The following is a 25,675-nucleotide window of genomic DNA, read 5'->3' as shown; positions in this document are numbered from 1 at the left end:
TGTTCTCAGGCCAGTTCCTTCTTTCCTTCCGAAAGTGGTATCCCCCTTTCACATTAACGAAGATATCGTCCTTCCATCGTTTTGTCCTGCGCCTGCTCATCCTCTGGAAAAGTCGCTCCACAACCTGGATGTAGTGAGAGCCCTGCGTGTTTACCTTGCCAGGACCGCTTCCTTTCTCCAATCTGATTCCTTGCTTGTCATTTCTGAGGGTCGCCGGAAAGGTCTTCCGGCTTCCAAATCCACAATTGCTCGTTGGATTCGGTCTACCATCCTGGAAGCCTACCGTCTTCAGGAAAAACGGCCCCCTCCGGGGGTGAAAGCCCACTCCACCCGGGCTGTAGGGGCTTCTTGGGCTGTGCGGCACCAGGCTTCGGCCTTACAACTCTGCAGGGCTGTGACCTGGTCGTCTTTGCACACCTTTGTGAGGTTCTACAGGGTTCATACCCAGGCCTCCTCTGATGCAGCTCTTGGTAGGAAGGTTCTGCAGGCGGCGGTGGCGCATCGACAGACCTAAGCCCTTCTTTATTTCGTTCCTTTATTGCTTTCCTACCCTCGGGACTGCTTTGGAACGTCCCATGGTCATCTGTGTCCCCCAATAAGGCGATAAAGAAAGAGGGCTTTTGGGTTCTTACCGTAAAATCTCTTTCTTGGAGCCTTCATTGGGGGACACAGCACCCTCCCTGTTTAAGTAGTACCGTGTTGGGTCTGAGAGTCCCTTGTTGAGTTGGTACATATGTTTATGGTTTTTGGTTGCTTCTCCTACTGCTTTTTTTCACCAACTGAGGTGCTTGGTGCCTGTCGGTGGGTGTATACTGCCGGGGAGGAGCTAAGTTTCTTGTTTTGCATAGTGTCAGCCTCCTAGTAGCAGCAGCATACACCCATGGTCATCTGTGTCCCCCAATGAAGGCTCCAAGAAAGAGATTTTACGGTAAGAACCCAAAATCCCTCTATTTTTAAAACCACCAAAAAAAAAAATTACTTATGCTTTGGTGGCAAGGACCGGTCTAAGGCTGGTTTCACATTTGCGTTTTTTAGCGCTGGAAAAAAATGCATATGTGCGCATGCGTTTTTTCCCCTATATTTAACATGGGTGCGCATACCTGCGCGCTTGTAAGCGCATGTATGCGATTTTCAAGCGCTGCGTTTTTTTGGGGTGTGCGTTTGTATTTTCCAGACGCAGCATGTTGCATTTTTTGGCCCTGCAAAAAAGCGCATGCGCACATATGCGCACGTTTTGCGCTAAAAATGGCCATTATAGCCTATGGATGCGCATATGTGCGCACTGGCATGCTCATGTATGCGTTTTTTTGCATATGCGTTTTTTTTTTAAACCATGGAATTTAGGGGTTTGGGTTAGAGTTAGGGTTAGTTAAGGGGGTTTAGGGTTAGGGTCAGGGTTAGGGTTGGGGTTTGGGTCAGGGTTAGGGTTAAGTATGGTTTTGTTAAGGGTTAGGGTCAGGGTTAGGGTCAGGATTAGGGTTAAGTATGGTTTTGTTAAGGGTTAGGGTCAGGGTTAGGGTCAGGGTTAGGGTTAAGTATGGTTTTGTTAAGGATTAGGGTCAGGGTTAGGGTCAGGATTAGGGTTAAGTATGGTTTTGTTAAGGGTTAGGGTTAGGGTCAGGGTTAGGGTCAGGATTAGGGTTAAGTATGGTTTGGTTAAGGGTTAGGGTCAGGGTTAGGGTCAGGGTTAGGGTTAAGTATGGTTTTGTTAAGGGTTAGGGTCAGGGTTAGGGTTAGGGTCAGGGTTAGGGTCAGGGTTAGGGTTAAGTATGGTTTTGTTAAGGATTAGGGTCAGGGTTAGGGTCAGGATTAGGGTTAAGTATGGTTTTGTTAAGGGTTAGGGTCAGGGTTAGGGTTAGGGTCAGGGTTAGGGTCAGGGTTAGGGTTAGGGTCAGGGTTAGGGTTAAGTATGGTTTTGTTAAGGATTAGGGTCAGGGTTAGGGTCAGGATTAGGGTTAAGTATGGTTTTGTTAAGGGTTAGGGTCAGGGTTAGGGTTAGGGTCAGGGTTAGGGTCAGGGTTAGGGTCAGGGTTAGGGTTAAGTATGGTTTTGTTAAGGATTAGGGTCAGGGTTAGGGTCAGGATTAGGGTTAAGTATGGTTTTGTTAAGGGTTAGGGTTAGGGTCAGGGTTAGGGTCAGGATTAGGGTTAAGTATGGTTTGGTTAAGGGTTAGGGTCAGGGTTAGGGTTAGGGTTAGGGTCAGGGTTAGGGTTAAGTATGGTTTTGTTAAGGGTTAGGGTCAGGGTTAGGGTTAGGGTCAGGGTTAGGGTTAGGGTTAGGGTTAGTTAGGGTTTAGGGTTTGGGTTAGGGTTAAGTATGATTTGGTTAAGGGTTAGGGTTAGGGTCAGGGTTAGGGTTAGTAAAGTCATGGTTTGGGTAGTGTGAGGGGCCACCTAAAAATGTTGGAAAAAAACGCAAACGCGGTAAAAACGCACTAAAAACGCATACAAACGCATAAAAACGCTGCGTTTTTTTCATGCATGCTCATAAAAATGCTTGAAAAAAACGCAGCAGTTGTATGCTTATGTATGCGTTTTTTCAATGCGTTTTTTTGCGGGAAAAACGCGCTGCAAAAAAAAGCAAGTGTGAAACTAGCCTTAGGAACTCCAAATTGCGATGGTACCGGTATTTGGTTCTGGTCCTTGCCGCTGAACCCCTGCGAACCTGTCTATCAGCATGAACATCAGTGTTGAAGCGGTCCTTCATCGAGCGCTAACGTGTTCGGACTTTGTTCACTGTTGGGAAAAAAAATAAATAAAAAATTTATGACTATGATGCAAGATATATTCTATGAGTAAACATAACTGTGCCATCTGTAAAAACAGTCAATGCAGCACAATTCAGCAATACAATACCCAAAGCAGTGACTGTTGGTCCTGATATTACTGTTGTGTTTACAGATAGAATATATCTATCAGTAAACACAACAGTGTAATCAAGGTCAATAGTCACTGCGGCATCACAGAGCAGGTAAATACTTACGAAACGCCTTTTTGGAGGTTGCAGGGGCGCTGTCCAAGCCATCCATCAACGCTGCGGCCACCTCATTCGATAGCCTCCGGGTCACCACATTGTCCTTGTGCAGCTGGTCACGGCTGTCCCACAACAGGACACGCTCTTGGACAAGTTGTATCAGCTGTTGATTATCCAGGTAGACATCTTCATCCCGTTGTGGAACCTAGAAAAAAAATCAAACATTAGAATCTTTGTGTGAATGAAAAAGTTTAAAAAAAAAAAAAACAGGAAAGAAGAACGATAGAAGATCAAAAAAAAAAATAAATTAATATTCAAAATGATAACATACATTACGTGTCACCGCCGGGACTTGGCTTTGCTGCTCCTGCTGTTCGGTGGCATTAGACGGGTCCGATGATGATGTCTGAAAAAAAGAATAAAAATTATTAGACATTTTTATAGGCAGCAGCTATACTTACCCAAAGGCACAAAAAAAATCACCTCACGCTCTGCTTGTGCCATTTCCTCCTGGGATGGGGAATAATTGGATCCAGAAGAAGACATACTGCATGTAAAAAAAATACAAACCATTAAGTACATAAACTTGACAAGACAGGCATACATTTAGATGAAGAATACTCACATTCTTGCTGCTGAAGCTCCAAAATTCTGTGTGGTTTTGCTGTCTGTCTGCTCTCCAGGCTGTCTGTAGAGTTGTGGTACAGTGCAGGCAGACACCTTCTTTATCTAAACTCATCCCAAACAATGCTACTTGTGTAGGGGGTGGTTTCAACCAGTGTCTAGACATTATTTACTCAAAAAAAGCATGTTCTGATAAGCGCTCATAAGCGCTGACGTGCGCTGAGCCATGTGCTCTTCAGCGCACCCATAGACTGTAGTGTTAGTTTTGTGCGCATGCGCATTTTTTCGGCTGATGGGCGGAACAAAAAATGCAACATGTATAATCTGGCGTGACTGGGCGCACACCTGGAAAAAACGCAGTGCCCGAAAATCGCTGATGAACACTTACATGCGCTAAACCATATATAGGGGAGCAATGCGCATGCGCACAAGGCACAGCGCTAAAAAACGCCAGTATAAAACCAGCCTTAGTATATGAGAAAAATCCAGTGTTTTTTTATTTTTCTTTGTCCCATTTGTCAGTGAGTTGTGTCGTCCACTTTCATCTGTATTGCACCTCATCTCCAATTATGTGACATGGCTGAAAGGTGGAGTTCAGCGCAGGAGGCGACACAAGCTGGCTATAGACATTAATCTTCATTTTCAGCCGGTTCGGATGACCATCTACGGTAATTTGTTTCTCCCAGAGGATGAGCAGCATCACCTTGTCCAGCAGCCGCTCGTCCTCCAGTAGTAGTAGCACGCTCACTTTCCGGAGCTGTGCATGTTTATTAATGGACGCATTAGGTGTGAGAACTGCTGGTCAGTGAGCGCAGTGCGGGGTCAGATGGGAAAGGAAATCCGCAAAGAGCCCCAATGGTTGTACAGTGATTGTTCTGTATACTTCCAGATCCCGTGTGGTGTCCGTACCTGCTTCACCCGAGAGCATCCCTGGTGCTTAAAGCTTTCCTGCTGCACCAGCCCTGGGGGGAGGACTGCTCCTTAGACATCTCCAGCGTGTAAGTGGTTAAGTCGTACGTTAATGCATTAGAAAGCGAATGTTTCCTACATGGGTCTGGTCGTCTTGTCCTATAGGACATGTAGGCAGATTGTTACCGCAGACCTCCTGCTACATACAACCTTTGTCTTCTCCATGTAGCACGTTTCATAGCTTGTTATGGGCTGAATAGTTATATTCTTATATTCTGTCCCGGCTATTGCACATATATAAAACCCCAAGCTCCTATCTCTTACAGCAGCCCCTTTGGTGGCACTGGGGCAAAGGCGAAAACTGTGTCATAAACCACCTCCAGAGACTCTGCTGACGCCACATTATTACAGTCCACGCCATGAAAAGGGATGGTCATGTCATTTAAAAGTTGATGTCCAAGGAACACGGATATTCTTGTCCAATCAGCCATGTCTGACATTAAAGCTTCACTGCGTTACGGATGAACTGTAATACCAGACAATGGTTGTGGCCTGCGGTTGGCGCTGTTCCTAATATCAGACTATGGTTATATAGTAGATTCTTATATTATCTGTCAGCTGTAATCCTTCCAGTACCTCAGCCACTACTACAGAACTATAGTTCCTAAAAGTAGCATTATTCATCTTTTTATATGTGTTTTCATTACAGAGATTACCCAGAGCACGATGACGTCAAGAATCTGATCCAGCAGCAAATCAACGCATTGCCCAAGTGAGTATCGACAAGTCTGTGCTAATAGAGAGACAAACTGGAGGACAAGGCCGTAATGTGCAGTATAGGAGCACACGCTGGAAAGGGTCATGGATTTATGGTTCAAATCCACCACCACCAAAAGTCATAACATCCCATCATTTACATGACCGCTGCAGGCAATCACTTGTCTAAGCGGTCCCATTCCATACATGCAAACGTCACCATTAAGGCCAGTGACTAAAGCCAGTAACTTTTGTACATCTCTCCACAGTGATCTGCAGGACCTTATTCTGGACGTGGAGTTCTCTCTCCTGCAGAGGTGCCTACTGGTTGCAAGGTAAGTAAAGCCATCCATGCTGGGCCGTCCAGTCGTCTACTGCCGCCCTGGACACTTCATTGCAGCTTCACATCATATTAGGATTTCCAGAACAACCCCATCAGATATGTTCTTGATATTTGCCGCCTCCTGGCTATAAAGACGGTCACAGAACCAGCTGTAGCGTTTTCAATGGGAAAAGGCCTCCGCTTTCAATTGGGGTCAAAGTAGTAAATTTGTCCAATTATTTTCAGGTAGCTATGATATTTGTCACATTTTTATTGCCACCAGATATTTCTCAGAAATCTTCTCCATAAAGTCATCTTCAATTCCGATTTCCTAGGTAATATCTATTTCTAGTTGTAGTTTCAGCACAGATTGGAGACCAGTGATAGAGACTGAAGTATAATTGGCTTTAAGAAAATATGTGGCACCTTTTTCAGAATTAGTGCATGTCAAGCTTGTTTTTTTAGGCTATGTTCACACTGGGCGTTTTTGCTCCGTTTATTTTATGCAAATTTTAAGCTGCGTTCTACAGTACCAGCAAAAGCTATGAGATTTCAGAAATCTCGTACACACACATTGTTTTCCTGACTGAATTGAAAAACTGCTGTTTTTTTTTTTTTCAGCATTTTTTCACCCATAAAAAGCAATGAGTAAGTGCAAAAATGCAGCAGAGAATGCAGATATAAGGATTTTCTACGTTTTTGGTGCAAAAACCTCTGGAAGTTGCATCATGGTTTTCTTTTATGCTTTTAATGTTATCAGCATGTACAAGGGACAAATGTATCTGATAACGCAGCAAAACCTGCTTTTTGTAAGCAGCTACTTTACTGCCAAGAGAGCAGGTTATGTCTGCAGTAAAAACGCAACGTGTGAACACAGTCTAAGTATGATTTTTCCCTTTTTCAGGTTATATGGTGATGAGTCGGAGTTGCACTTCTGGACTGTGGCATCTCATTACCTTCAAGTTTTTCAAAGTGACGCTCCTCAAGTCGGCTCTTCAGCAAATGCCTTAGATATCTGTTATGACCTACTGTGTGAGAATTCTTACTTCCAGGTAACACAGCTTGCAGGATAAAAAATACAATGTATAAGTAATGGCTAAAACTTAAAAGGAAATATATAATACAGTTGTGGCCAAAAGTATTGACACCCCTGCAATTCTGTCAGATAATACTTAGTTTCTTCCTGAAAATGATTGCAATCACAAATTCTTTGGTATTATTATCTTCATTTAATTTGTCTTAAATGAAAAAACACAAAAGAGAATGAAGCAAAAAGCAAAACATTGATCATTTCACACAAAACTCCAAAAATGGGCCAGACAAAAGTATTGGCACCCTCAGCCTAATACTTGGTTGCACAACCTTTAGCCACAATAACTGCGACCAACCTGCTTCCGGTAACCATCAATGAGTTTCTTACAATGCTCTGCTGGAATTTTAGACCATTCTTCTTTGGCAAACTGCTCCAGGTCCCTGATATTTGAAGGGTGCCCTCTCCAATTTTTAGATCTCTCCACAGGTGTTCTATGGGATTCAGGTCTGGACTCATTGCTGGCCACCTTAGACGTCTCCAGTGCTTTCTCTCAAACCATTTTCTAGTGCTTTTTGAAGTGTGTTTTGGGTCATTGTCCTGCTAGAAGACCCATGACCTCTGAGGGAGACCCAGCTTTCTCACACTGGGCCCTACATTATGCTGCAAAATTTGTTGGTAGTCTTCAGACTTCATAATGCCATGCACACGGCCAAGAAGTCCAGTGCCAGAGGCAGCAAAGCAACCCCAAAACATCAGGGAACCTCCGCCATGTTTGACTGTAGGGACCGTGTTCTTTTCTTTTAATGCCTCTTTTTTTCTCCTGTAAACTCTGTGTTGATGCCTTTGCCCAAAAAGCTCTACTTTTGTCTCATCTGACCAGAGCACATTCTTCCAAAACGGTTTAGGCTTTTTCAGGTAAGTTTTGGCAAACTCCAGCCTGGCTTTTTATGTCTTGGGATAAGAAGTGGAGTCTTCCTGGGTCTCCTACCATACAGTCCCTTTTTATTCAGACGCCGACGGATAGTACAGGTTGACACTGTTGTACCCTCGGACTGCAGGGCAGCTTGAACTTGTTTGGATGTTAGTCGAGGTTCTTTATCCAACATCCGCACAATCTTGCGTTGAAATCTCTTGTCAATTTTTCTTTTCCGTCCACATCTAGGGAGGTTAGCCACAGTGCCATGGGCTTTAAACTTCTTGATGACACTGCGCACGCTAGACACAGGAACATTCAGGTCTTTGGAGATGGACTTGTAGCCTTGAGATTGCTCATGCTTCCTCACAATTTGGTTTCTCAAGTCCTCAGACAGTTCTTTTGTCTTCTTTCTTTTCTCCATGCTCAATGTGGTACACACAAGGACACAGGACAGAGGTTGAATCAACTTTAATCCATGTCAGCTGGCTGCAAGTGTGATTTAGTTATTGCCAACACCTGTTAGGTGCCACAGGTAAGTTACAGGTGCTGTTAATTACACAAATTAGAGATACAGGAAAGATGTATATCTTTGTACCGTGTTAGCCAGTAGATAGAAAAATATTCTAATACTTAATTATTTGTACTAAATGTCCAACTGGGGGTCTGTATGTGGGGGAGACAGGGCAAAAGCTCAGAACAAGGATGAATGCTCATCGTCACACAATAAGAGAAAAAAGAATGGATCTACCTGTGGCAAAACATTTCTGTATCCCTGATCACAGCAGCGTGGATATGAAATTACTGGTATTGAAAGGTAACTTCAATTCTCAGAGAGAGAGACGAGTTTGGGAGTACAAATTTATGACGAACTTTGACACTCTCAGTGCTGGAATGAATGTGTCGCATGGATTTATGTCTTTTTACATCAATTAAGGAATTTCCTTTTAAAACCGTGTGGGGGCATCACAACACAGAACTAGACCCCAATCAGAGGACCATAAAACATCCGGACTCCTTATTTATGAACTGGACCAATGTTTATATTTATGTTTCTCCCTCTCCCATATTGATAGTTCTGCTTCACGTCACTTGTCTCATCTATTGCATTTTTTCTAGGCTGTATTGTGCATAAATATGTGTCTTCAGATTTTGTATTAGTGTAGCCTGATGAAGAGACCTGAGTAGTCTCGAAAGCTTGCAATGTGTTACCATCTTTTCAGTTAGCCATTAAAAGGTATCAACTACTGAGGACTCTCAATCCTGAATATTTTTCTACAAATTAGAGAAGCATCACATGATTTTTCGAACAGTGCCAATACTTTTGTCCACCCTCTTTTTTATGTTTGGTGTGGAATTGTATCCAATTTGGCTTTAGGACAATTCTTTTTGTGTTTTTTCATTTAAGACAAATTAAATGAAGATAATAATACCAAAGAATTTGTGTTTGCAATCATTTTCAGGAAGAAACTGAGTATTATCTGACAGAATTGCAGGGGTGTCAATACTTTTGGCCACAACTGTATATAGATGTATGTAAAATGGACACGTTCATACCTATGTCCAGAGGGCACCATAGAAAACCAGAGATCCGTGCATTACAAATACCATAACTAGTGATAAGCGAGCGAGCTCGGATTAGACACACAGACGGTAACACCCTGGACCTGGTTTTCGCCCGGCTCTGCTCAATCTCCTACCTAGATAACTCACCGCTTCCCCTCTCTGACCACAACATTCTCTCCTTTACACTCACAAATCTTCGCTCACCCCAGCACCCTCCTACCTACCATTCAGTCAGAAATCTACAAGCCATTAACCCTCATACACTTTCAGACTCCCTACACTCATCATTGTCCCCAATCTCTTCTTTTTCCTGTCCTGATCTGGCTGTACATCACTTCAATGACACTCTTAGAAGCACCCTTGACCAAGTAGCTCCCCTCACCCTCAGAACCTCCAAACACAGAGTGAAATAGCCTGGCTCACATCGCAAACCCGATTTCTCCAGCGATGCTCTAGGTGTGCTGAACGCTTATGGAGGAAAACACGCACACCAGAAGACTTCATACACTTCAAATTTATGTTAAGGACATATAACTCTGCCCTTCACCTCGCCAAACAGACCTACTTCACCACCCTGATCTCCTCACTATCCAACAACCCCAAGAAACTTTTTGACACTTTTCACCCCCTCCTCAGGCCAAAAGCACAAGCCCCTATCACAGACATTTGCGCTGATGACCTGGCCTCCCACTTTATAGAGAAAATAGACAATATCCATCAGGAAATCCGCTCCCAATCACCCAAGTTCAGTGACTCCCATCACTCCCTGCATTTCCCCTGGCTCACTCTCCACATTCGATCCCATCACAGAAGAAGAAGTCTCCAGGCTCCTCTCCTCTTCTCGTCCGACTACATGCACAACCGACCCCATTCCCTCACATCTCCTCCAGTCTCTCTCTCCAGTCGTCACAACTCGCCTAACTACAATCTGTAATCTCTCCCTCTCCTCTGGCATTTTCCCCTCCTCCTTCAAACACTATCATTACTCCATTACTAAAGAAACCCACCCTCGACCCATCCTGCACAAACAACTACAGACCAGTCTCCAATCTCCCCTTCATCTCTAAACTCTTGGAGCGCCTGATATACTCCCGCCTTACCTGTTACCTCTCCACTCACTCCCTTCTAGACCCTTCACAGTCCGGTTTCCACCCCCTACATTCGACATAAACTGCACTCATCAAAGTGACCAGTGACCTTCTGACAGCAAAACGTAATGGTGACCACTCTCGACCTTTCTGTAGCTTTCGACACTGTTGACCACCCTCTCCTACTCTCTAGGCTCCAGTCACTAGGCATTAAGGACACTGCTCTTTCCTGGTTCTCCTCCTATCTTTCTGACCGCTCCTTCAGTGTTCTGTTTTCTGCCTCCACTTCATCTCCTCTTCCTCTCACTGTCGGGGTACCTCAGGGCACAGTCCTTGGCCCCCTTCTCTTCTCTCTCTACACGGCCCCAATTGGACAGACCATCAGCAGATTTGGCTTTCAGTACCATCTTTATGCTGATGACACACAACTATACACATCATCCCCTGACCTTACATCCGCTGTACTACAGAACGCCACTGACTGTCTGTCTGCAGTCTCTAACATCATGTCTGCTCTCTATCTGAAATTCAACCTTTCCAAAACTGAACTTCTTCTGCTCCCGCCATCTACTAACCTCCCTAAATCTGACATTTCCCTCTCCGTGGGTGGCACCATAATAACACCCCGACAGCAGGCGCGCTGTCTGGGTGTTATGTTTGACTCCGATCTCTCCTTCACCTCCCATGTACAATCTCTTGCCCGCTCGTGCCGCTTACACCTAAAGAACATCTCTAGAATCCGCCCTTTTCTCACCATGGAAACAACAAAAACCCTCACTGTCGCACTGATCCACTCCCGCCTGGACTACTGTAACGCTCTATTAATTGCCCCCCCCCCCTCACTCGTCTCTCCCCTCTCCATTCCATCCTTAATGCAGCAGCCAGGGTTGTCCATCTGGCTAATCGTTACTCGGACGCGTCCGCTCTTCGCCAGTCGTTACACTGGCTGCCCATTCATTACAGGATACAATTCAAAGCACTTGTTCTCACCCACAAAGCTCTCCACAGTGCGGCACCCCCTTACATCTCCTCCCTCATTTCTGTCTATCGGCCTAACCGACCGCTGCGCTCTGCAAATGACTTTCGACTAACCTCTGCCCTAATCCGTACCTCCCACTCCCGACTCCAAGACTTCTCCCGTGCTGCGCCAATCCTCTGGAATGCTCTACCCCAAGATATTAGGACCATCCACAATTTGCATAGTTTTTAGGCGCTCGCTCAAAACACATTTGTTCAGAGCGGCCTATCACATTCAGTAATCAAAGTCATTTTATGCTTGTGTGTGTGTAGCCCATTCACTATCTCCATCTATCCCCCACCCCCTGAAGATGGCTGGACCATCATTGTAAATACATCATTGTAAATATAAACCTGTGCTTTGTATCTCCCCCACCTCATTGTAGATTGTAAGCTCCCACGAGCAGGGTCGTCTTATTTCGCTTTAATTATTGTATTGTTAACGTTGTTACTTATGACTGTTGTGTTTGAAACTGTTCAACTGTAAAGCGCTGCGGAATATGTTGGCGCTATATAAATAAAGATTATTATTATTATTATGCTAGGGTTTAATTTAGTGTCTTCAGCATGCTCCAAAAATATGCTTGAGTCCCCGCGGCTGCACGTCTTGCTTCTGTTCAACAGGGATTGCCTGTTTGTTAGGCAGTCCCTGCATGTGTTGCTCCTGTCGAACAGCTGCTTGACATGCAGCGTCGGCTTTTTGAGCATATTTTTTTGAATACTCGACTAATCTGAGCACGCTCGCTCATCACTAAGCACAACAGAATAAATACACAAATACCACTTCTAAAACTATTTAAAGTGCGTTCATCAGCACAAAGTGACTGCTCAGACCAAGCACAGGCAGTCAGTGCTCCCTTGGCATTGTTAAAGTCCAGTGCAATTCCCACCTACTTGTTCTCCCTCCATCTCCCCCTTTTCTGACTCCTATAAATCCAAAGCTGTCAATCAAGGAAGAGGAGGAGACGTTCGATGCAAAACAAGTAGGTGGGAAGGTGCACTGAATTGTCTGGCCATGCCATTGGGCACCGTGACTGTGCTTGGTTTGAGGAGTCATTTTGTGCTGAAATACTTTAAGTGTAAAAAATGAATATTCCTGGCAGAGGAGGAGATAACTAAAAGGGACAACAGTTTTATAGTGGCCCCTGTCTGCTACACTCTTTGCAAAATATAGTACCTATAAGACCCTCAATAGCACAAGGTAGTGACCAGAAGCACCTTTGTCGCAACATGCCAAGATCATAATTATCCCCTTGGTGCTTTCCTATCCCAGAACTCGTGTTGGGCCATGATTGTGGCCTGAAAACTGTGAGATCTGCGTAGTGGCATGGACCCCTCCATGATGTCATGACATCCGCCTGTGTCTGGAAGTTAAACACCCCAACGTACGCTTTACACTGCAAAACAGAAGTCAACCACACTGGGGCACTGGGTGGTTATCCCCTTGAAACCTCAGGGTTCACCACTTGTTGAGCACAATCTTTAGCTATAACCCAGTGGCAGTTTTGTGCGAGCATAATGATCAGAAAAATTAGTGTCACTGATTTTTTTGACATTTTTTTTGTTTTGTCTTGGCTTCATTATTTTCACCTTTTTTCCCCTTACCTGCAGAAATTTCAATTAGACAGAATTTCTCTACAAGAAGTGAAGCGGTCGAGCTATGAACATACAAGGAAATGTGCGGACCAGCTGCTTCTTCTAGGGCAGGTACATGCAAAGTATGACCAAGACCAAATAATGGCTTGCAGCAAATTAATAGCGTTGTGTCGTTTTTTATATTTTAGTATACTGTATAATCAGATTAAAAATAACACTGACTGGGAGGACCGTCCCTCCAGTGGACTGTTTATCAATATAATGCTGACCGATCACTGCAATTACTTAGTGGGGTTTTCTGGTGCAAATCGATAAGTCTGCAGTCACTCTGTGTGACTGCAGACTTATGAATTCCCCCAGTGCATGTACTGTGCACTGCGGGGATCCACCAGTTTCTGACCCGGGATTGGAGGGTACATATGCATTATGCATATTTCTGGCCAGTGCCTGTATGGAGTGAGGCCGCACCCCCTAGTTGGCCACACCCACTGGACGGACGCGTCACTAGACAGGGCGCAGCCTCACTCTATACAAGTGTGCGGAGCAAGGCCGCGCCAACTATACAGGCTCTAGCTGGGAGTATGTATAACGCATATGTACCCTCCGGTCCTGGGTCAGAAATAACGCATACATACCAGCCATTCCCGGCTCAGAAACCGGCGAGTCCTCGCAGCGCATAGTGCGTGAGCTGGGGGGATTCAGAAGTCTGCAGTCACACAGAGTGGCTTTAGACTTATCGACTTGGATCGGACAAGCCCTTTGAGATAATATGACAGTGGGTTATGACCCAAATCATTAAACCCTAATAATGTCTACCCATAACAAGTCTTCAGTGTATCTGCTAGCATATCTAATAATCGATCGATTTGGATTAAGTCCTTGTAAATAGGCTGCAAAAACGGTGTGGGATGGACGTAAATGCTAATGGCTGAAATATCATTTTATCACTTCTTTGCCAGTTATGCCTAAAATTAACATTTAAATTTTTTTTAATTATATAAAAAGTTAAAGGGAACCTGTCTCACCTTGAAAAACGCTATTAACCTGCAGATATGCAGAGCCGGCCCTAGTGCTGAGCTGCTGTCAGTCATTGTTGGGAGAGTGGTCACAGCCGCTGTTCTCTATACACAGAGCAGCGACTGAACCGGTACCGCCCCCATGACAGAAGCCATAACGCTGCCGGGGGGGGATTAAAATTAATTTCCTCCTGGAAGTGTGCATCTAAGTGTCAGCGCCAGGCAGGTTAGCAATGCTATAACCTGCAGATTAACCCCATATCTGAAGGTCAATAGTATTTTTATTTTTTTTTTTTAACGTGACAGGTTCCCTTTAAGGACGATTTTCAATTTTATTCCCCATTTTCATTTTTTCATGCCACAAAGCCTACAGACTGAATGTCGGATTTGTCCCTTGGGTGCTGTGGCGCGGACACATCATCATGAGACAACCAGCACATGTGCAGCCATGCGGAGCGGCTTCATCCTCATTTGTACACTGCTCACGTGCTGGTTGCCACAAACGCTGATGTCGTATCCCAGAACGAGGGTAGTCAGTGACCATTTGAGTGAACGAGAAACCTCTTTTTTACGGCAATGCAGGAACACCGGGACGGTATAGAGAGATGTTCCCTTTAACTTGTAATGAATAATAAGCAAACACAAAACTTCAAATATAAAATAGTTTATTTTTCCCCTATTGTGTCCTAGTCAGAGCAGTGATCTTGAAAAGAACGACCCCAACCTGTGTCCTGATCCAAAACCATACTGCCTGGTGGGGAAACTCCTAGTTTAGAGGGAAATAAACTACGAGCAGTCAGACAGAGCACTAATGTACACTGGAGCCACAACCACAAAAACAGACTATAGGTTGTGTCGTCAGTCACAATTTGCCCTGTATATACCATCTGATGTCTACAGTATACGATGTATGTGATGTCCTGGAGCACTGTGCAAGTTTCTGTCGTGTCATGTCTGCCGCAGCTCTTAAGGCCTGTTTCACACATCCGTTTTTTGGCATCCGCATGGATCCGCCAAAGTGTGAAAAAACGGATCCGTTTCCGTTTTGCCGCAAACGGATCCGTTTTTTTGACGGATCCGCGGTAGCCGCTAATGGAAGTCTATGGGACAAAAAAACGGATCCGCCAAAAAAATGGGGGATCCGTTTTTTAACGGAAAACGACGGATTTAAACGGATTTTAAAAAACGGAAGTGTGATCCAGGCCTAAGGAGGAAGGAATGGACAAGCACTGCAGGGAGGAGCGGCATATACCAAAACAGCATTGATTAGAAGAAAAAGGTGCATACCAGGAGGCACCGTTATAATGAAATATACAAGACTGATAAGTGCTGCAGTTCTTGATGTGAACCGTCATACAGATTGGGTCACGATGAAGCCGATGAATTTGCACAACCTCGATCTGCAGCACGACCCAAAGCTGCCACAGTAACTCGCACAGTCCTACATAGGTTAGGTACTGAGTATTATATCAGTGTGGTATCACTGGAGTTATGGCTGCACGATTGCAGTCATTTATGTATTTCCCTGAATTTCTCCTGCGTTTCAGTGAAAATCTAGTTGGAAGAATCATCCAGAGAGGATAGCCGGAGATGAGGCCAGTCCAGCACTGTACTAGGCTTGTCGGTGTCTGTGCTTCCCGGACGGATCTCCAAGCTACATTTATTCGGAAACACTGGATCATTTCAGAGAAAACATATCATGCTGCAGTAGTGCAACCAGGCTGTGATTCATGCTGTCCGTGGTTTGGGCAGCATGACTCTAATGATAGGTTTCCTATTAACGACTCCCATGGATAGGTGATAAATGTTGATGGCTGGAGTACTCCTCCTGCAGCCATATCGTATCTGCAGAGATCACAGTATATACGGCCGGCTTTTCAGGTGCCAGTGAATTAATGTACATATTCTGTATCCTACAGACAGACCGAGCTGTACAGCTACTTCTAGAAACCAGCGCCGACAACCCCCAGTATTACTGCGATTCCTTGAAGGCATGCCTCGTTACCACAGTCACTTCCTCCGGACCCTCCCAGAGCACAATCAAGTTGGTAGCAACCAACATGATCGCCAATGGAAAACTGGCAGGTAGGGGTGGAGGATCAGCCACTATCTAATGTATGTGCTTATGATATCATTCTCATTCATTTAGCAAGTTCCAGACTGAGAAGCAACTTCCTAAAGAGAGTTAATGCATACATTCTGTGTGTAAATACCTTTATGCCCAAAAAGTATTCTAAGAGTGAAACCTTTACAGCCAATAATGGTATTACTCTTGGAATAGTTTTGTCTTTACGGGTATAAAATTATTTACATAGATTTTTTGGCTAGCATGATACCGCAATATAATGTTTTTATTGTACCATCATAGATTCTTTGTCAAATAACAAATCTGGCAAACAAGTCACAAACTTGTAGCAATGTTCTTGTGTTCTCCCTGTTGGAAGTTTCTGAATACATTGACAGCTTGGTGTTACCAGTTGGAGGTGTTATCTGAGCATGCTCAGGTGCTAAGTGTCTTCGGTGTACTCGAACAATATGTTTGAGTCCCTGTGGCTGCATGTCTCGCAGCTGTTGAGACAGTCGCAACACATGCAGGGATTACATGTTTGTTATGTTTGTTAGACAATCCCTGCATGTGTTGTGACTGTCTTAACAGCTGTGACACATGCAGCCGCAGGGACTTATTTTTAGAACATTTAGAACTTGGTTAGCACCCGAGCATGCTCAGATAACACCTTATCTGAACACGTTCACTAATCACTAATAAGGATGCTTCATATGACTAATCTGTTTGTGTATCACACAGAGGGAGTGCAGCTGCTCTGCCTCATAGACAAGGCTGCGGACGCCTGCCGATACCTCCAGACTTATAACGAATGGAACCATGCAGCCTGGCTGGCAAAGGTGAGTGCCACAGATGAGAATGCAGGTCAGGTACCTAGAAATAAGAGACGTATAGTCATCTTTGGAAGGTTACTTGCTGACAGTCATAATTTGGATGTGTTACTAAAGAGTCCCTACCACCAATATAAGGCTGCCTTTTTTATTTATAAAAGAGGGGGCAGACTGTCAGTCATTACATGTCTCACCCTGGTAACATCCCCTTTCATTTACAATAATCTCTGGAGGCAGAGTCTCAGGTAGATCTATGTCCGGCTCATAGATCTTAACAACTCATTTATTACTTGTAAGATAATTGTGGCATTCTCTGGAATCAGACATCAAGGTATAATTTTATTCAGCTTTCTATGACCCACATAGACGGCTTAGGGGAGGGTTAATCCTACTGACAGATTCCATTGAAATTAAAAAAATAAATCTGGATTATATGTATCAAAACGTTGTGTGTGATTCCACCTTACAATTTTTAAACTATGACTGACAAAAAATTCATATAGCACCAATTGTATTTCCAGGCTGGGAACACGCTAATATATATGTTTCCCGTATCAATAGAAATAGTTTACTGAGAGGTGGAGTACTCCTGAACCGTTCTCTACCAAAAAACTACTAGAGTAGCCAAAAACCACCAAAAAGGTTAAAATGCATATAATTTATTACAAAAATATTTTATATATAAAAAAATGCAACTATACGTATTATAATTGTCTAATAAGGAGGAAAGACGTGCAGAAGGAAATTTAGAAGTCCATGGTACATCAGGGTAACAAACGATCTGCATCCAATTTCATAAAAGAACAATTAAGGACATAAAACAGAAAATCCCATAATCACAATTAAGATGCATACATTATTGTCCAGTACATACTGTAGCTTACCCATAGTGACCACAGGACATTTGATGCCTCCACGCAGCCCCGACGTGCGTTTTACATATTGATTTCTCAAGGGGTAAATAAAAATGCTGGAGAAATTGTATAAAAATGTTTCCACCTAACCATGTTTTAATTTTTTTTTTTTTTTTTTTTTAACAGGTGCGACTGAATCCAGAGGAGAGTGCTGAGGTCATGAAGCGCTGGGTTGACCATCTCTGTTCACCACACATCAACCAGAAATACAGAGCAATCCTTGTTCTCCTCTCTCTTGGCTGCTTCAGAAAAGTCATTGAGATGTTACACAGGTAAGTGATATTGTCTGCATAGAGTATTTGTAACACAGGGAAAGGAAGGCAAAGTCAAGGCTGTGCAGCTGTCAGATATGTCATGCTGCGCCTTTAAAACCCTAGACCACCCTAGAGAAACTGTCATTAGCCCCCTTACTAGTGAAGACTTTACATAAGCTAGCAATTACCCCTTCACTGCCCTAGATTGTTAAACAGTTAAATTCTTCTAGAAATGTCTTATTTCCTGGAAAATCCCCATGTACAGGGGTAAAATCTGTTTTTTTAACCCCTTGGTGCCATATATGGGAGTGTGCACACTTATTGTATGGAGCGGGCTCGGGAGCTGATCTGAACACATCGCGGGTGTCAATCGCAACAGTTTTACATCTTAAATGATAATGGTGTCTCTACTTAAAATGAACCTGTCTCCTGATACATGCTGCCCCAACCTTGGGCAATATATATCATCTCCTGGCTGTGCGATCACTGCCAGGTATGTTGTACTCTGCAAGGCTGCAGCCTTTCAGATAAAAACATACTTGCAATCACAGTCTGGGAACGAGCCGCTCTATTGATTAGTTGTACAAGTGAGTCCCCGGCGAGTTTCTCCCCACCTGCTGACAAGCCTCTGCCTATCCGAGCACATGTGGAGGGGGTTCAGGAACTGAGATTTCTCCACGGGTTGAGCTTGCAGTTTTCTTACATAGCCGGCATCTGTTGAGCTCCGATCACTGCTGTTAACCATTTAAATGCCGATGTCAATCTTTGAATTCAGAGGTGGCTGGCGCTTTCTAGAACCAGCTCCCATCACCCCTCTATGATGTAATTTCGGGGCATCGGTTAGTTTACCATGGCAGCTAGGGGTCTCCTGAAGACCCCTTCCATCGCTGCCATCTTGGTAGTCCTGTGAATCTCAGCCTGTTATCCCCAGCATACAGTATAAATGATCACAGATTCAAGTCCACTAAGGGGACTCAAAAAATAAAGTAAAGAATTGGAAAAAACAATAATTTGGAAATGATTTAGAAAACTAAAAAAGTCAAATCACCGTTTTTTTCTCCCCATTGAAAATAAAATAATTAAAAATAACTAAATACATTTCGATTCACATGTCTGTAAAAGTCTGCGCTATAACAAAATCAAAACAAATGGATTGTTGTCTGTGGTCCCCCACTCCTCCCTAAAAAAAAAAATGCAATAAAGAGCAATCAAATTGTCTTATGTACTTGAAATTGGAGTCAATAAAACTGTCATAACAAACCCAATGGTGTTATCACTTAAGTGTAATAAAAATCTATGCACGTTTGGCATCACCATAATCATCTTGACCTGGAGAATCCTTTTTCCAGGTTGTTATTATTGTAAAATTAACACTATGAACTGAAAACCCCCCAAATTATGTTAGAATTGCATTTTTTTCCCCCCGTTTCCCACTACATTGTATGGTAAAAAGAATGGTGTTGTTCAAAACTAAACTCGTCGCACAAAAAAACAAGTCGTTTTCGTCTTTGTTAGCAGAAAATATATTTTGGCTTTTTGAAGGGGGGGAGGGAATGCAGTGTCCTTAAGAGGTCAATAAAACTCAGCATTTCTCTGACACTGCGGCATTTCCAGTGTGGCTGGTAATACAGCGCCACCATTTTCATGTACATTGGGTTTGATTCTTTTCTTACACAAGGGCAAACGAGCAGTGCGACTATATAGGACAAAAATACAAAAAATTGACGTAGGCATTGAATCCCAGTGTGACTCTCGATTTGCTATTTTTCCGTGTCGTTCCTCCATAGCATGTGGAGAGCCGCGGGTTATCTAACTCTCAGACTGATGTTTGCATTCCTGGGGATATTGCTTCTCTTTTTATAGTCTGAATGTTTCCATTGTTTTTCAGCATGAGGTGTTTTGACCGAGCAGCCTTGTTTTTGGAAGCCTGCCTCCAGAACTCGGCCATTGAAATCAGCGATGAGACCAATATCCTTTTATTTGTGGTTTGGTAACGAATCTTCATGTGTAAGTGCATATTTTGTTTAGGCTTTGGTGATCATGTTTGTTGGTGGGCTTTTTCCATGCTTGCATTTTTTTTGACAGCAACAATAATGTTGCCTTTCGTATACTCCTGACAGACAACATTATCTGTGCGATCTGTGATTCTATTTGTCATATTGTTCTAGGAGCAGAGAAATTGAATTCATGCAGAGGACGGATCCGGTAATTACGGTAACAGATGCAAACTGCACCGGAGTGATCCTGTTTACTCTAATGGGTTTCCTCTGCTTTCCTATTCTCTAGTAGAATTATGAAAAGCCTTGTAGTCAATGGGGTCTTGCTGGCGCCATATCTGTGATATACTGGATCCATCCTCTGCAGAAATTAATTTTCTGTTTCTAGGGTGGAATGGAGAAACAGACTTGCAAGACACGGTTGTGACCAGAGCCTAATAGTACTGTCACACTTAGCGATGTACCAACGATCCCGACCAGCGATATGACGCGGTCAGGATCGCTGGTGCATCGCTAAGTGGTCGCTAGTGAGCTGCCACACAGGCAGATCTCACCAGCGACATCGCTGGGGACGGGGGTCGCTACTTACCTGTCACACTAGACAATCCTGCGTCCTCCCGCCCGGCTCCACGCTCGTCGTCACAGCAGGAGGCTGACAACGAGAAGCGGTCCTGGACATTCTCGCGTGATCAGCGATAACCAACGGGGGAGCGGGTCGTAGGTAAGTATCACACACACCGATATCGCTAGCAATATCACTATAACGTCACAAGTTATAGCGATATTGCTAGCGATATCGCTTAGTGTGACAGTACCTTAAGTCAATGGGATCCATTTGGATTAGTTTGAAAACAAACCTAACAAAGCTGTCATTGCGTTGGAAGAGCAGTAGCCATGATACTAGTGTGAACAGATCCTTAGCTTACCAAGTGTCAAACAGTAGACATGAGACCATTGTTGGGAAAAGGGAAGTGTGTTCCAGCTCGATCCAGCAGTTACATCTAGTCTTTTATTCAGTTAGATTTAAATCCATTACAGCTGTTACCAATATGTTTCGATCACCGTGTGCTTTCATAATCCTGGTGTTACCAATCAAGGTCCCGAGCTCTTCAGAAATAATACTAATATTATGTATATAGCACCAAATATTCCCCAGCATTATACACTTAAAGAGGACCTTGCACCAATTTTTTTTTCATGTTTTGCTGGACACTCAGTGTAATTGCAGTTGCAGAGATGAACAAAACATTTTATTTATTTTTTTTATTTTGCCTCTCCATTGTGGAGATATTGGCAATCAACCTATTTGGCACCTAATGAGTTAACTTTAATTAAGTCCAAGTGGGTACTTTGCTATTTTGTAACACCCACTTAGCCTTAACACAAGTTTACCCAAATAATTTACAGTTAGGTCCATATATATTTGGACAGAGAAAACATTTTTCTAATTTTGGTTCTAGACATTACCACAATAAATTTTAAACAAAACAATTCAGATGCAGCTGCAGTTCAGACTTTCAGCTTTCATTTGAGCGTATCCACATTAAAATTGGATGAAGGGTTTAGGAGTTTCAGCTCAGTAACATGTGCCACCCTGTTTTTAAAGTGACCAAAACTAATTGGACAATTGACTCCAAGGCTATTTCATGGACAGGTGTGGGCAATTCCTTCATTATGTCATTCTCAATTAAGCAGATAAAAGGCCTGGAGTTGATTTGAGGCGTGGTGCTTGCATTTGGAAGGTTTAGCTGTGAAGGAAACATGCGGTCAAAGAAGCTCTCCATGCAGGTGAAACAAGCCATCCTTAAGCTGCAAAAACAGAAAAAACCCATCCGAGAAATTGCTGCAACATTAGGAGTGGCAAAATCTACAGTTTGGTACATCCTGAGAAAGAAAGAAAGCACTGGTGAACTCATCAATGCAAAAAGACCTGGGCGCCCACGGAAGACAACAGTGGTGGATGATCGCAGAATAATCTCCATGGAGAAGAGAAACCCCTTCACAACAGCCAACCAAGTGAACAACACTCTCCAGGAGGTAGGCGTATCAATATCCAAATCTACCATAAAGAGAAGACTGCATGAAAGTAAATACAGAGGGTTCACTGCACGGTGCAAGACACTCATAAGCATCAAGAATCAAAAGGCTAGACTGGACTTTGCTAAACATCTAAAAAAGCCAGCACAGTGCTGGAAGAACATTCTTTGGACAGATGAAACCAAGATCAACCTCTACCAGAATGATGGAAAGAGAAAGGTATAGTGAAGGCGTGGTACAGCTCATGATCCAAAGCATACCACATCATCTGTAAAACACGGCGGAGGCAGTGTGATGGCTTGGGCATGCATGGCTGCCAGTGGCACTGGGTCACTAGTGTTTATTGATGATGAGACACAGGACAGAAGCAGCCGAATGAATTCTGAGGTATTCAGAGCCATACTGTGTGCTCAGATCCAGCCAAATGCAGCCAAACTGATTGGTCGTCGTTTCATACTACAGATGGACAATGACCCAATACATAAAGCCAAAGCAACCCAGGAGTTTATTAAAGCAAAGAAGTGGAATATTCTTGAATGGCCAAGTCAGTCACCTGATCTCAACCCAATTGAGCATGCATGTCACTTGTTAAAGACTAAACTTCAGACAGAAAGGCCCACAAACAAACAGCAACTGAAAACCACCGCAGTGAAGGCCTGGCACAGCATCAAAAAGGAGGAAACACAGCGTCTGGTGATGTCCATGAGTTCAAGACTTCAGGCAGTCATTGCCAACAAAGGGTTTTCAACCAAGTACCAGAAATGAACATTTTATTTACAATTAATCTGTCCAATTACTTTTGGTCCCTTTAAGAACGGTGGCACATGTTAAGGAGCTGAAACTCCTAAACCCTTCATCCAATTTTAATGTGGATACCCTCAAATGAAAGTCTGAACTTCATCTGCATCTGAATTGTTTTGTTTAAAATTCATTGTGGTAATGTCTAGAATCAAAATTAGAAAAATGTTGTCTCTGTCCAAATATATATGGATCTAACTGTAGTTGCTAATATCTCCGCAACGGAGAAGAGAAAGTAACAAAAAATGTTTTATTCCGCTCTGCAGCCCCTGTTGCATCGTGTGTTCAGTTCAACAGAAAAAAATGGTGAAAGGTCCTCTCTAAGTACAAACAATGTCAGACGTTCCATAGTAATTAGTGGTGAACGAACGTGCTCGGGTAAGGCGTTATCTGAGCATGCTCTTGTGCTAACCGAGTGTCTTCGGCGTGCTCAAATAATATGTTCGAGTCCCCGCAGCTGCATGTCTTGCGGCTGTTCAGCAGCCACAACACATGCAGGGATTTCCTAACAAACAGGGAATCCTTGCATGTGTTGTGGCTGTTGAACAGCCGCAAGACATGCAGCCATGGGGACTCAAACATATTGGAGCTCGCCGAAGGCACTCTGTTAGCACGAGAGCATGCTCAGATAGCACCTTACCCGAGCACGTTCGTTCACTAATAGTAATATATAGTTTAACAATTCAAAGAAGAGGAGCAAGAGCTTACAATCTCTATGAAGTAGGGGTGACAGAAATAGTAAAAAGTGCTTGTAAGGTATGCTGTAGCTATCATTATGATAAAGGTAGTTATTGAAACTACCTAACACTGTATCTGTACATATACAGATCCTCGCTGATGACAAAGTGCTGCTGGGTGTTGGGTGGTTGTGGGAACAGACAATAGAATGGACCTAAGTCTGAGGAAAATGAAGGAAGGGAAAACGTTTAGTTTACTGAGTTGATGTTATGGCGCTGCCTAAAGTGATGTGTTTTAGTGTATGAGTAATACTGTGGATTCAGAGAACTGATGCAGCACAAGAAAAGTCTTGGAGACCAGAATCAGAAGTTTGGATTATGAAGGATGTTCATTTTAGATCATTAGAACGGTGATCACTGGTGGTAGACAGCGGTGAGAGAGGAGATGTAGTAGTGCAACACTCTAGAAAGCTTTGTGAGTGAGAGTGATAAGTATCTGTTGTATTCTGCAGTGGAGGGATAACCAGTGTAATGACTGCTACAGTGTGGAGACATCGGTGTAGAGGCTGGACATAAACATGAGCCTGACTGGCTACTGCGTTTAGTAAAGTTTAGATTTTAGTGAGAGGGAGACTGGTCTGTATTGGATGTGATAAATTGCATTGAAAATTTGGAGATTGGCTTGGCCACTGTGCAGAAAAGGCTTTATCATTTATCAGTAGGTTTTCCTTAACCCCATCTCACATAAACTGATCTCTGCAGTGTTTGCAGATTACGCTCGCACCCTACGATCTATAGGTTTCACCCAAGGAGTGCTGCGCTTTGCCCTGAAGGCAGGAGATGGCGGGGCAGAGTTGGTGTCTGAACTACGGAGCAACAAATCTGAAGATAAAGAATGAACCATCATACACGGGCTGAAAAGTGAAAGAGTGAAGAAAACATGGAAGAAGCCTCCTAACAATTACAGCAGATCATTGCACACAATGCTTCTGAGCATTGAGATAAATGACAGGACCTGACACTCCGACATTCCCGCATCATCTCCATCTTTCACAGATTACATCAAAGTGTAGAAGAGAGAACGAAAACTCACGGCTTTTACCACGTCCTTTAATTGGTATAGGCAGCCTAGTTTAGCCCTATAACATTTGGGTACTTACAGGTTACCTTGTTTTTAGGTATAAATTAAATAGAAAATATAGTTTAATGTTTGTTTGGAAAACAGTGTTATTTATGTAATTTATCTTAAAGGATCACAAAATTATTATAAAGGGGTATAACTGATTTAATACACAAGATAAATTTTGATGAGCTTACTCTGTAAAGCTAGGATGCATTCACAGTGGGGAAAAAAACCTGGAAAATGTTCAACTTTGTTTTTCGGTGAAATAAAACACTATATATGATGTGTAACCAAGACTTTTGCGCTTCCAGACAACAAACTCTGTGTAGTCTGATCCTGCAACCGTACTCCCTTCCACCCGTGTCAGATACAAAAGGGAGAATTACACACAGTGTAGGATCAGACTACACAGGGATTGTTTGTAGTCTGTAACCATAGCAATGCATAGACAATTTGCAAAGTTTCTTCATGCTCAATGCATTGGAACAGTACCAAAAAGAGTTGGCCGGACATAGCCTTTAAATATTTGTTGCCCCCGATTCCCAAAGATATATTTGTCTAGCAAAGAAATACCCAAAGTAAGTTGTCTTTTTTGTTTTTTTTTAAGGCTGTGTAATGTATGCGGCTGCCATACTGCATATGGCAGTGACACAAAAAATGTGCAGTAAGACTTGTGGGTGAACAACCAAGCTGAATGTGCGATCAATGGAGAAATCAGACATTCTAGAATTAGATTCTACTATGTGTCTCACATCACATTTAAGAACTTTTCTTATATTCGTTAACGCCCATTAAACTTTCCAACCTGAGCTTTATGTATGGGCTGATCCACCAAGGTGATAGATTTACACTGTAAGAGATGTGTATATTTTTGTACTGTGCTGGTCATCTATGTAGTGCTCTGACCATAACTCCTTATCAGTGAGTGTTCCTAATAAAGTGATACTAAAGCCTGCTCTATGTGTGTGTATGCTGGATGCAGTAAGGCAGGGACCAGCATGCGCCAGCTATTGTAAAACTGCAACCCTCAGCATGCTGCTGGGTATGTACCCTCGCAATAAGGTAAAGTGCAGCCCCCAAATAGGCAGAATTGAAGCTGGAGATGATGGATGAAGCCAACTACTTCGACTAAGAGATCACTAAGAAAAGGAATCCACAAGTCTCCAC

The 25,675-nt window shown here is 43.3% G+C and overlaps 1 protein-coding gene across 8 annotated transcripts in view; it reads left to right on the top strand.

Annotated features, from left to right (window-relative positions):
* The window catches only part of WDR11 (WD repeat domain 11), a 183,252-nt gene extending 157,789 nt beyond the window's left edge, over nucleotides 1-25,463 (top strand). For all 8 annotated transcript variants that reach the window (XM_073546625.1, XM_073546624.1, XM_073546621.1 and 5 more), the window contains 10 exons: nucleotides 4,487-4,595; nucleotides 5,216-5,278; nucleotides 5,532-5,597; nucleotides 6,489-6,636; nucleotides 12,813-12,908; nucleotides 15,733-15,898; nucleotides 16,620-16,717; nucleotides 17,749-17,894; nucleotides 19,765-19,847; nucleotides 24,133-25,463. In XM_073546625.1, the coding sequence (XP_073402726.1) occupies nucleotides 4,487-4,595; nucleotides 5,216-5,278; nucleotides 5,532-5,597; nucleotides 6,489-6,636; nucleotides 12,813-12,908; nucleotides 15,733-15,898; nucleotides 16,620-16,717; nucleotides 17,749-17,894; nucleotides 19,765-19,847; nucleotides 24,133-24,284 (1,127 nt within the window). In that variant the 3' untranslated portion in view covers nucleotides 24,285-25,463. The remainder of the gene's footprint in view (nucleotides 1-4,486; nucleotides 4,596-5,215; nucleotides 5,279-5,531; nucleotides 5,598-6,488; nucleotides 6,637-12,812; nucleotides 12,909-15,732; nucleotides 15,899-16,619; nucleotides 16,718-17,748; nucleotides 17,895-19,764; nucleotides 19,848-24,132) is intronic.
* Nucleotides 25,464-25,675: the final 212 nt, after the last annotated feature.

Source organism: Dendrobates tinctorius, unplaced genomic scaffold, assembly GCF_039654945.1.
Source record: "Dendrobates tinctorius isolate UK_male_01 unplaced genomic scaffold, ASM3965494v1 ptg000149l, whole genome shotgun sequence".
Lineage (NCBI taxonomy): Eukaryota > Metazoa > Chordata > Amphibia > Anura > Dendrobatidae > Dendrobates > Dendrobates tinctorius.
This window is presented reverse-complemented; position numbering and strand designations above follow the sequence as displayed.